This window comes from Heliangelus exortis, chromosome 1, assembly GCF_036169615.1.
Source record: "Heliangelus exortis chromosome 1, bHelExo1.hap1, whole genome shotgun sequence".
NCBI classification, from domain to species: Eukaryota; Metazoa; Chordata; class Aves; order Apodiformes; family Trochilidae; genus Heliangelus; species Heliangelus exortis.
The window spans coordinates 141810717-141823112 of record NC_092422.1 but is presented as its reverse complement, the minus strand read 5'-3'; the positions used below and the strand labels follow the sequence as shown (position 1 = coordinate 141823112).

The following is a 12396-nucleotide window of genomic DNA, read 5'->3' as shown; positions in this document are numbered from 1 at the left end:
AAAAATGTGTTGTGTTTCCCATGCTTGGCATGTACTTTTTCAGGTGTGTTAGAATGTACTTGTGAAAATTTGGTGCTTATGTGTTCTATCTGCTAATAATAACAACAAGGTAAATTTATAGGTAATTAATATCTAATTAGACTTATGCACTATGAAAATGTTTTCTTTTCCTACAGTATCACAGTGTTGATACATATTTAGTTTACAATAATTATAATCACCAGATCTGTTCCCACTGTATTGCTACCTAGCTGTTCTTTTCCCTTTCTGTGTTTCTCCACTTTATTTCTTACATTATTTTGAATTTTGTGTATTGTTGCTTTTTAAACTGTTTCTCCAATTATGAAGATTATTCTAACTTCAAATTTTTGGCTTACAAAATGCTTTCATCTTGACTTGCCCTTTGCAAATTCCGTATGGGTATATTCTTTTCTGTTTCCTAAGCTATCAGTAAAATTAATTATGACCACTTTTTTTCCACCTTGATAATAAAAAGGTAATATAGACAATGAGTTTTAGTTTTGAACCACATTGCCTTGATATAATTACTTTTCCAGAGGTTGCTAATGGAAACATAGCATGGGATAGCACCAAAACATTTTTATAAGCTTTGCTACAGTTGAGGATTAGTTTATCTGTTGCTGCAACCATTAGGCAAGCTGTTCAGTAAGAAGAGGAAATCATATTCTTCTGACAAAAGCATGTTCTTGGCAAATTCATGTTAGCTCATTTTACAGCTTTCATATCTTCTAGATGATTATAAATTATCTTTTTAATAATGTGTTCTAACACTTAGGTAAGAATACAAATTTCACAGGTTCCCCAGATCATCCTTTTGGGCCCTTTTTAAAGATATATTTTCTGGTTTTCCCATTACAGCCCTCTGGTATTCTCTGACCTCCGAGATAATCAATTTGCAAAAATAATCACTAGTAATTTATGTATTGCTCATCTAGCCCTCTAAGGATGCACTAAATTTAACTTACCCTCCAGCACTAATACATATCAGTTTGTGATATCACCATTTTAATGAACGGAGTAGACAAAAGGAACTGAGTATTTCTGTCATCTAGAGCATATTTCCTGTTATTCTTTCCCGGTAAGGTCCAAGATTTCCTTTCTTCTTACTTTCAGTATGAAGCATCTCTGTGTTGTCACTGGTGTTACTTGGATTGACTGCAAGTTTGCATTTTCCTTTTTTAACATTTTTAGCTAATGATTTGACTTAATAATTCTAATTGCTAAGCGTGACAGCTTACTATAAACATGCCTCTAGAGAAAAAGGTAAACAAACCACTTTGTTTTTGGTTTCATTTCTTTCATTTTCTTTCATAAGTTTATAAAAAAATTAAGACAAAATGTATACATTCTTTAGAAAAATCTTGAGAGAAGAAGGTCTAGACAAAAGCTGTGTATACCCTGGGGGATTAGCTAAAAGGTCAAAAGATCATTGGAGAATTAAGTGTGTAGAAGACAGGGAAAGCTCATTTTGCTATTGAAGAGTTTACTGGGGCCATTGGAGCAGGCAGGGAGAGAATCCTCCAAGAAGGTAGGGACAGCAAAACTCATGCTTGTAGCTGTGACAGTCTCACAGTAGGATCCCATTGTGATGATTCCTGTGATGATTGTACCACTCACATTCGAAATGTTGCTTTTTCATAAGAAGATTTATATTTCTAGACTGTTCTTAGCTTTTGTCATCACAGAATCACAGAATGGTGATGGTTTAGGTTAGAAGAGACCTCCCAGATTATCCAGTCCAACCTTTGACCAACACCAGTATCTTCCTCTTGGACTCCACAATGCCTGAGAGTTACTTTACAAGCCACATCTCATGTCTTAGTCTGTTGTTGTTGGTTGTTTTTTTTCATTCTTAGCTCCTTCTTTTCTTGTTGTGTGTAAAGCAGTCTTTCGCCAGCTCTGAAAGCTTAAACTTCTTTATTGACTAGCTAGGGACCATCAGCAAGTTGTGCCTGTATTTTCAGAAACTTTGCTATTATCCCAGACTTAAACTCTACATTTTAAGAAGAGAAACCTCAAGCCAATCTTCATTTTGGAGCTTTTAACAAGCTCACAAGTAGCTTAATAGGCCGAGACTGGAGTATTGCAGAGCCAGCATAAGGTAAAGTTAGCCTAAGGCCAATGGCTTGTCACTGCCAATAGCAGTAATGTCTTGGCAGTGCCACTGGACAAGAACAAAGCACAAAGGAGTTTCCTGGTTTTCCTTCCTCCATAGAAGGGGAGAGTACTGTGCAAGTGCTGCATATGCATGTGCTAGCCCCCTCAGAATTCTAAGGATGGAGGTGTTTCTATTGGAAAATTCAGAGAAAATGTGTTGTGTGTAGAGGATGCAGAGCGAGTCTGTTTTATGGGACACCTCCCGGAAAAGGAAATTGTAGATAGGTGACTTTTTTTCTGATTGCTGTTAGATCAGCCTCTCCTGGGTTTCATAATTCTACTGGCACCTTTTGATATTGCTGGTCAGTGTAGTGCAGTAAAGTGGAATTTAGGAAATCTTTCAGGTAAAAAAGCATATCTGTTGACACTCATTTACTGACATAAAAGGTGTGCTAGACCACTTAACAGATGGCTTTTTAAATATTACCAGTGCAGACAGCTTTCTCTGCCAGTGCTTTCCTGGCCTTGGGATTCTCATTGTAAGCCCAGGTAGCAAAAGGGTCTCAGGGTTTTCCCTCAATATGCTTTTCAGATGCCTTTTCCTTTTTCTTACCTTAAAGTTTGTTGCTCCTATGACACAAAACCTGAAGGAAACCAGGGAAACCTGGAAGAAACGCTGGGGCCCATTGGGATCGTGTCCAGACAGAATTTGAGGACAGTTTAAAATTGTCCAGGTTTTCAAGCTGTCACTGTTTTTTTGTTTGGTTGGAGTTTTTTTGTTTGGTTGGGTTTTTTTTTCCCAGTACCTCATATCTCAAAATCCTGAACTGTATACACTGCAAAATTGTTGGAAGTTAGGCTTCCACTATTAGGTAGCTTTAAACCTGGTCCTGTCTAGTTGGTTTGCATGTCCTTAGATGTGAGACAAATTACTTTCAGCACATATGTTACAATGTGGAGCCATAAATCTTTTGGTTTAAGTAATATTGGTCTGGAGTCTGAGCAACCTCAAAGGTTCCTGCCCCTATTAACAATAACTGCAAGTATTTGCAATGAATATTAAAATGGCTCTTAAGCAGGTAGGCATTTATAGTCAGCTTTACTTCTAGTAGCTAGAAGTATTTCACAACTGCTTTGCCATTTTTCTCCTATTAAAAACATTTCTTGAGATGAATAATTTTTTACTTTATGCTTGGTTGGCTTAAATTGTAACTTTTCTAAAAATAAATCAATAGTTCTGTGGTTTCAGCAACTGTGGTTCTTGCAAACTACTTGAGATTAAAATGCTTGTGTTTGAGGTACTGAATTTCTGAATAAAACAACTAAGTGTAGCTGTGCATCAGCCTAGATACTCAAGCTGATCTTTGTTTTCTAATGGATGAGATGGATAAAATTTGTAAATCCTCTTACAGCATCAGAGCATGTTGAATTTGGCTCAAGAATTGCAATTTGCAAGTAACCGTGTTCCTTCTGTGCAGCAAAAAGATAATGCCTTAAAAAATTACATGCTTCTGAATATGCCTCTGAAATGAACTAAGGTGCACTTACCAGATAGAGCCCCTTTTCTCTTCATTTAATTGTATGCTTAACCAAAACAATGTTTGAGATCCTCCAAGTGTTTGCATTTCAGGAGTTACTGCACAGTAACACATAGGTAGACTTTGCCCTGTTTTAATGCATTTTGTAGAATGGAGGTTCTGCAAATTAGTTCTGAAGACATTTGAAAATCAGGAACACTTTGCAGGCTTTATATAGAGAAATTTGCCTTTACAGATGGCTAGAAACAGTGCTCTTCAAGGGTAACATTAAATGGTTTAAAGTATTTCTTACTCTTTGGCCGTACATACTGTAAGATTATTTGATATCTGGAGGGAGTAATATAGAATAAGGAATATGAGAAACCCATATGAAAAAATCTAACACAAAAATTACTGAATGTCTGTTGTCTGGGAGATGAAAGTTAAGCTTATGTAGTATATTTCCCAAACTCTTACCTTTTTTATCTATTAGTAGGACAAATCGAATTACAAACTTCCATTTTTTTCAGAGCTCTTACTGTAAATTGGGTGCTTTGGAGGATATGGAATGAAAAAAACCAGAAATGATTCCTCCTCAAAAAAATAGGCATTTTTAATAACTTTGCGTATTTTAATCTCTTATAGCCTACTTGTACTCTCAGCTTTCACAAAACAGAGAAGTCCTTTGATTAGAAGATAACCTATTTCAGATAGTTGAGCCTCTTAAATTGCCACTGTAAAAGACAAGGGAAAGAATTAGTGTGCCTATATGGTAGTAGAGCAATTTGGCTGGCTAGCAAATTAATTTTTCTGCATCCTGACTTGGGAAGAATGTAATAGTCTCAAAAGGCACTTATGCTGTACAAGAACTTTATAATTTAGTCTTTATTTTCACATGAAATGGGAGAATTATTTTGGTTCTGGATATTTAATTCAAATGTGTTACTGGCTAATAGTTTTACTGCATTTTAGTTGCTAGCCTGTACATGTAAATCTGCATATTCTAAGCAATAAGAGATTTCAGTAATTATTAGTTTTCACGTTAAGATTATTTCTAGGATATTTTCTTTTTTTTTTACAATCAGGGAACAACATTTAATTAGGCATAAGAAAGAAATAATTTCTAACAAAACATAAACTACTCCATTTTAAAGTGTAATCATTTGCATATATAATGTTGTCTCAAAAAACATCCCTAGAGGAAAAGCTAATAATTTTGAACTGTTTTCCCCTAAACATTTTTAAGTATTAAAAGAAATGCATCAAAGTGCAGAGGAAGACAGAATAAATATGGATTAAAAAAAACATTGAAAAGAACCTCATTTCGCTAGGCTTCTATTCTAAGTATTTCAGTTGTGTAAAACATGATTGCTTGAAGTTAGTGATAAAGAGGTCAAGGCAAAAATTGATCTTAAATTTCATGAAATTAAAAAAATTAGAGTTCTTGGTCAATATTGTAACTAAGATTCTTTTGCTTCCTTATAATTTCATTTTTGTCATACAAATGACATCAAAGAGCAAGTTGTCCAGAAAACCAAATTGACACAACTCACCATTTTGGACTCTGGGTTGTACGTAGCAGTGCACAAAAGGGAGAATGTTCATCTCTTCCTTCTCTTGGTAGATTTACAAGAAAATCAATTTGGGAATTGTGTTGGCCTAATTTTTCCCTTATGTGGATATTAATTGATTTTTGTCCCATTGCACAAGCTATGTTGTGGATGCTTGGGAACAACATGGTATTCTGGCACTGGTTATTCTCTCTCCAAAGAAGTGGATTGCTGAAAATCTTTGCTCTTGATGAACTGATATGCATAAGGTGGTACCATTCCTGTACAATTGTTTGTGTGCCCCATCATGCAACTGTTCTTTATGGTCCTGTGAATAGTTAAGGCACAGGTCATTAAAGCTGAATATATCTTGTGGCCTCAGTGCTTTCATTGGAGGCAGTTTTCTGTAGGAACCTTTCTTCATTTATATATATTTACAAATCAGAAAAAAGGAAGAATGAGATGGTGATCTGCAGGAAGTGATCTTATAAACAAGGGTGTTTGTCTTAGAGCTGTGTGCTCTGACTGTTCAGCCTGGAGAGATGAAAGCACACAGCTTTTTCTCATATAAAGGATGGTAGAGTCCATGTGACCCTATTTTGGACTCAATCCAGTAAGTCCATCTTTGGAACCACGGAACTCAGAAATGGACTTGATACTCCAGATGTGGCTTCACCAGCATGGAGTACAGAGGGAGCATTACCTCTCTTGGCCTTCTGGTGATGTTTTCCTAATGTAGCCCAGGATGCTGCTGGACTTGTTTTCCATGAAGGTGGATTGCATGGTCATGGTCAACTTCTTGTTCTCCAAGACCCCTGGGCCCTTCTCTGCAGAGCTGCTTTTCCAAATGGTCAACTCCCACCTTGTATGGGTGCATAGGGTTATTCCTACCTAGATTCAGGTCTTTGAGTCCTCTCTTGCTGAACTTCAGGAGATTCCTCTTGACTCAGTTCTCCAGCCCATTCAGTACCCTCTGAATCACAGTACAACCTTCTTGTTTATCAGCCACTCCTCCCAGTTTTCCCTGGAAAATCTTACTCTGTTTATCAAAACATATAAGATCTGAGTGAAAAAGCAGCCTGGTGTGTTAGCCAGAGCATTGGATGGTCTCAGGCTAGTCTGCATCAGCAAAACCCACCCAGCTTCCCTTAACTTCTCTTTTTTTTACCTACTGTGGGTTATGAGACACAGATTTGCTTTGAAGTATTCTTTAAGATGCATGGACGTAAAGTACTTTAATGTGGATTTAGCATGGTTACTTCTATTACTGAAATTTTTTTTCCCAGATAATAATTAACACAATCATGCCCATAGGCCTATTTGAAAATACATTTGGCTCTACTTTGAATATAATTTTCTGTGCTTGTTAGGCAAAGAAGAACTGTGCTAACAATTTTCAGAAGAACTATTTATTCTTGCTCAGCCATTCACTGGCTCAATAAAATTATGAGGTTTTCAATTTTCTGTTAATATTGTAAGTCAGCATGACATCCTTCCCACTTTAGCAATGTCTCTTCTGCTTATTGACAAAGTAGCACTCTCATATTGAAGTTAAACACATCTGCTGTTCTGAGTGGAATGCAGAAGCAGTTGCACGATTTTCCTTTTGAAAGAAATTGTTTTCCTCTGTGTTGTAGTTCTCATGAGAATGAAAGGAAGTTAACAAAGTTAGTCTTTATTATAAAGTATTTGCTATGACGACTGCAGTACTGTTTTCCAGGAAAAAGAAGAACCATTCTGACTTAAATATTCATGGAAACAGCCCTCATATATGTCTACAGAATTTTTCATAGTATTGCCAGCTACTGAGCATGCTACCATTTTACGTGTTGAGAAGGTGCTGAGAAGCTAACAGTTTTCTATATTGACATTTTGTCAACCTACTTGGTTTTATCTGTTTTCTGCTTCTTGCAGGGAGCTGATTAATGTGATACTGCTGATAAAATTTCACATGCATAGTAACTGCTGTTACAAAACAAATGGAGCATCTCTGTACATACTGAAGTGATTGATTCAGTGCAAGCACAGCTTTATACAAGTCATTCTACGACCAGCAGAATGATGAAACCTGATTCCATGCTGACTTGTATCCCAAGTTTTTAGAGCTCTAGATGGCCCTTTCAGCCCCCAGTATTCCCTGTGGCCTCATTTCCCTCTAATACCTGCTGCTTACCACATTCTCTGTATTCTCTCTCTTCAGTTCACATCATCATTCCTCTTCTGTGTCACTGAACTACTGGGTGGGTACAAGGCATCCTGCTAAGTGCTGACTGGCAGCTGGCATGCTTATGGTCTTAGCTATACAGTTTATATTACTACCTTTGTATCACTGAGAGCAGGGGTTTGAATCTTCCTCTTTATTTTCCTAGCCACTCTTTCCTTTTTGTTAGCTTGTTTAACCATACTTGGAGGTAGTTTGTGTCCCTATCCATGTGTTGTATGTGGTTGGAATTAGTCCAAAGGTTCAAAAATAATTAGGAGGAGGCATTGGTAGGTGAATGGCAGAACTAAAAGGCAGTGTGACTGCTACTATCCATCATCACACATAGTTGGCAGGTTGAGACTGGGTGGGTTGTGTGGATTATAGAAGCTTTTCACACTTCGTACACTTGCCTGTTTTCTGTGAGTTAAAAATATACCACTGATAGTAGGTTATTGAGACTCCGACCAATGAAATTTAAAATAGTTTTGCTTAACGTATGAATATTGCACCTCTAGTTAACTAAAACATAGTGTGTATATTCGACTTTGCTATAATTAAAATAGAAAAGAGACTGTTACACCTCTTGAAATCACATTTCACACTGCCTGTTTTGGTTAGCTTGTCAGCTTCCTTTGCAGAACAGATATAACCTCCTTTTACCAGTGCCCCACGGCTGTCCAGTTTGTTTTACAGTCCCATTTAATACTTTTCAGTATTTTTCTTTTTATTTATGTGCACAATAGGGCTGGGGGCATACTTTCTCTAAACAAAAAATTTTTCATTAAAAGCTACCCATCAAAGGACTGGCAGTCAGTCTCATACATTCTCTCATAGACTTGTCCATGTCTCTGTTCCATTTCCCTTAATTCTTTTCTCTCACTTAGTTTCTGTTGTTATTAATTAGGGAAAGAGGTCCAGATTATCTGTCATATTTCTGATTGTCTGAGTCTGTTGAAGCAGATAATTATCAGTCACAAGAGGAAATTGCATATGTCCTAGAAGATACTTGAAATCTGGGGGGCTTTGTGCCAACTAGTTTATGGTGGCATTGCTACAAGCCTCAAAGCATACCTTGAAAAACAGTCCTATTTAATTCTTTTATTTCTTCTTGTAGTGCTATAATAGATATAGATAGTGAGAGTTTGGTAATTTTTTCTTGTAATACTGTGTCAGTTATTGTAGTTGTCAGCCTGCTTGTAATTACCCAGGTTGCTTTTATCCCCTCTTTTTTAAGCAGAAACCCTTTCTTATTTTCTAGTCATATGGCACCATCCTCAGCTTTGTAGCTTTATTAAGAAGCAGTTTTACATAACAGCTCTTTCATAATTCAGTCACACACAAATTATCTGATCCCCATCTAAATATAATGCATTGATCCTTAATTTTATTTCTGCCTTCCCTTACATACCTTATTCTTATTTGCCAGACATCCTAAAATTATTGCTCTTAGTGAAAAGATGGACTTTGGCTTCTACTTAGATTGGTTTTAATCTGTTTAAACCCCTTTTGTATTTTCTGTAAATCCATTATTCTGATTCTGTCATTTCTCTGAAAAATCTGTTGTTATTTTAATCTTCTCTGCAAAGACTGACTCTGCCTTTGGGTAGTTCATGTTTTCTCCCTTTATCTCCTGCCTGGGAAATGCAGGTAATTTTCATAAACAGTCCTTTCTGCCAGTTCCATGGGTTTTTTTCTACCCTGTTTCCTGATTTTTATTTGAAGCCTTTTGCTTAGAAGTCCCAGTCCCTTGTTAGGTCTGCCATTAATTGTCTTTAAGCAGTAATGAGACAGGAAATCTTTGAGTTCTCAGGACTAGATGTTTGTCCTAACCACACCAATAGTCTTCAAAGGAACTGGGCAAATACTGTCTTCTAGTGACCGCAGACATTTGTTCTGCAGCCAAAGCCCCACGCATCAGATCAACAAATCCATTCAACTGCTCCCTCCCTGGAAGTGTTCAAGGCCAGGTTGGATGGGGCTTGGAGCAACCTGGTCTTGTGGGAAGTGTTCCTGTCCATGGCAGGGGGGTTGGAACTAGATGAGCTTTAAGATCCCTTCCAAACCAAACCATTCTATCATTCTATAAACTACAATAAACAAGGACTTTCCCCTTCTGCAGTAGGGGCAAGATCTGCATTACTTCTGCCTAATTATATCTTCCCAGAGCAACACATTGCTATATAAAGCACATGGGGAAAAAAACCCAAACATGCTTGATAAGCAAGGAGAAAACTGTAGAGTACAATAAAATATTGTAGTAGGGAGCAATAAAAGGGAGCTTCAAGTATGAAAAAGCATCAAATCAAACCTTTTTGGGGAAACTCTTCACTTACCTTGAAGTAAAAATTATCTCAAAATATAAATTTCCAATTTGGATATTTCAAATGTCGAGTGATACAGCAATTTGTAGCCCAAGTTTTTTGACTTATTTTAGCATTGGGGTTAGCCTGGCTATAACAAATATACATTCTAAATATGTTTCTCTTTGACTTTTATATGTAAGGGACTGTTGCTAAACATTGAGGAAGCTGGTAAATTTGCAAAACTCTTGCCTAGTAGAGGGGGAAAAAAAAGTTAAAAATCTACCATTTGTTCCCTTTTGTATTTCAGGTATTGGTGGTAATCTAGTAGCTATTCAAGCTAGCAGAATTTCTACCTACCTCCATTTGCACAGTGTTCCTGGAGAGCTGCCAGAAGAAGCCAAGGGCTGCTATTATCCATGCAGAACCTATTACGGTACAGGTATGTATCAGTTCATTGTTAAAACTACTGCCTCATGTTTCCTCTTTTTTCCTGTGTGTGCCAGACTGTACCACCAGTGAGAAATGTCAACAAACTGAAGCTGTTGTATGTAATTCCAAGTTAGCACAGGCTTGGCAGTTCCCTGCAGCTGTTTGCCTGTGAGAATCACAAGGAACTGTAGGAGGCAACACAGAAAGAGAGAGAGAGAGAGAGAGGAACAGAAAAGGGTAACCCTGGGAAGCATCAAAGGGATTGACAAGGCAGGACACTATGATAGCCACTCAGAAATATTTCAGTTTTCATCTTTCCTTAGCTTGTTTGCCTGCTCCTAACCTTTGTTATTTAGCATCAGAAGTTCAAACCAATCTCCTGCTAGGACCAAACTTTGTATCTAACATTATTACTAAGCCAAATTCCTGCTTTCCATTTCCCATTTGCTGTTTTCTTTCAACATTCTTGCTTCACAGCTTATTCCTTCCCTGCATTACCCCCTTTTCTAATAACATAGTATCTGTGGTGAAATGTGATGTGTCAACAGCATGCATTACACTTTTATATTTATGAAATTAATTGGAACAGATCAGAAAATGGTATATGTGGGATTACTTTTTAGAAGTATAATGTACTTTTGAAAATGCCTTTACTATGGTGTCCAAAACATCCTCTTTCCTAGGAAGGCTCTAGATCACTGCAGTTCCAAAAAAGCAGGTGGTATTACATGAGCACAGAATGAAAGCAGACAGTTTGCACCCTACTTAACCTTTCTGGCAGACACTAGGGTTGCTTTTTTTTGCTCCTGTGAAAATCCTTAAGGTGTATTTCAGCAGTAAATAATGACTGCTGTTCCTCGGGGGTTCATGCTGTGGAATTCCAAAACTGCTTTTTATATTAAAATTAATAAAAATCTGACATAGTCTCTGTACAGCTTGATTGAATTTTGGATTTTTTAATTGTAGGAGTAAATAACAAATCGGCCCAAGTTCTGCTTCTTTTGGTGATTCCTGGACACCTGATTTTCTTGTACACTATCCACTTAATGAAGAGTGGCCACACTTCCTTAACTCCTATCTTCATAGCAGTGTATTTGTTTGCAGCTCTGCTACAGGTAAGAACAAGTACAGCCTGAAAATGCTTGTGTTAAATCAATGTCTTGAAGAAAATCATCTTTGATCTGATATCTGAAGTCTCAGGAATAGTACAAGAAGGTATGGGTTAATACAGGTTTTTCAGCACAGTTTTGAAGTAATTATCTCCACAAGTACATGGTTTACACAGGTGCATCTGTATTGTGAGTGGTTTTTGGAGGACACTCGACTGCTTTATTTCCAAGTCATGCATCATGCATTTTTCTCTTTCACGTGCTTCTTGGAACCATTGCATCTAAAAGTCCCATTATTTTAATCAACCAGAGGGGAGATGGAGAGAAGGAAAAGTAGCATTTATGAATAATTCATACATCAAAGAAATCTCTCAAGGAAATCTCCTAAAATGGTTCAGAGTTGTAGTTGGCATTGTAAGAAATGCAGTAGATGAGGATGTTATGGCTTGCTTGGTGCGTTTTTAATATTTACTTAAGTTGAAATTAGTCACTTTTGTCCAGCAGTCACTGGACAAAAAAACCTTGTGATTGTATCGACTGACAAACACTGTTATATTACTTTGGCTGGTTTTACCTAGTGGCCTATTCACTCCCAGCAAGAGCAGTTCTTGAAAGATGCCTTTTCAAATAGCAGTATCTTAAGGTGAAACAATTTCACTTGAAGAAATGAGTAATACAAAATTAAATGTTTTGATTAAATCCACAGCCAATTTTTAGCTAAAACTTGGCTGAAACTATAATGTTTCATTGTACCTTAAAAACAGAAATTGACTGTGCATCTTGCACACTAAAAATACAGTTGAAATATCCATAAGTTAAATATACATACTGCTTCTAGAAATGTGACTTATTTAGTTTTAAAATACAAGCAACATTATCATCAGTCAATACTTAATAAAATCATAATTTGTCTTGTTCTGAATTGTCTTTTTGTATTTTTCACACTGCTCTTTTGATGAAGATAAGAATTGAAAACTCTTAATATTTTAATTTTGCATGAAAATCCTCTACTTCTTAGTAGAACATACTGGTAACTTTCCAACCTTTGCAAGTGAGAATGTCATGTTAAAAGTTACAAGTTACTTTTCATTTTTGTCTTGCTTATTATTCCTAGTTTGTGAACTTATCACTTTTTTAATGTGTTTTCCCGAGGAAATTATGCTATTT

General features: G+C 36.7%; 1 protein-coding gene across 1 annotated transcript in view; it reads left to right on the top strand.

Moving 5' to 3' along the window:
* SLC41A2 (solute carrier family 41 member 2) overlaps positions 1-12396 on the top strand; it is a 54317-nt gene that overhangs the window by 30003 nt on the left and 11918 nt on the right. The window contains exons 9-10 of the mRNA XM_071728689.1: positions 9999-10130; positions 11087-11235. Coding sequence (XP_071584790.1) covers positions 9999-10130; positions 11087-11235 — 281 coding nt within the window. The remainder of the gene's footprint in view (positions 1-9998; positions 10131-11086; positions 11236-12396) is intronic.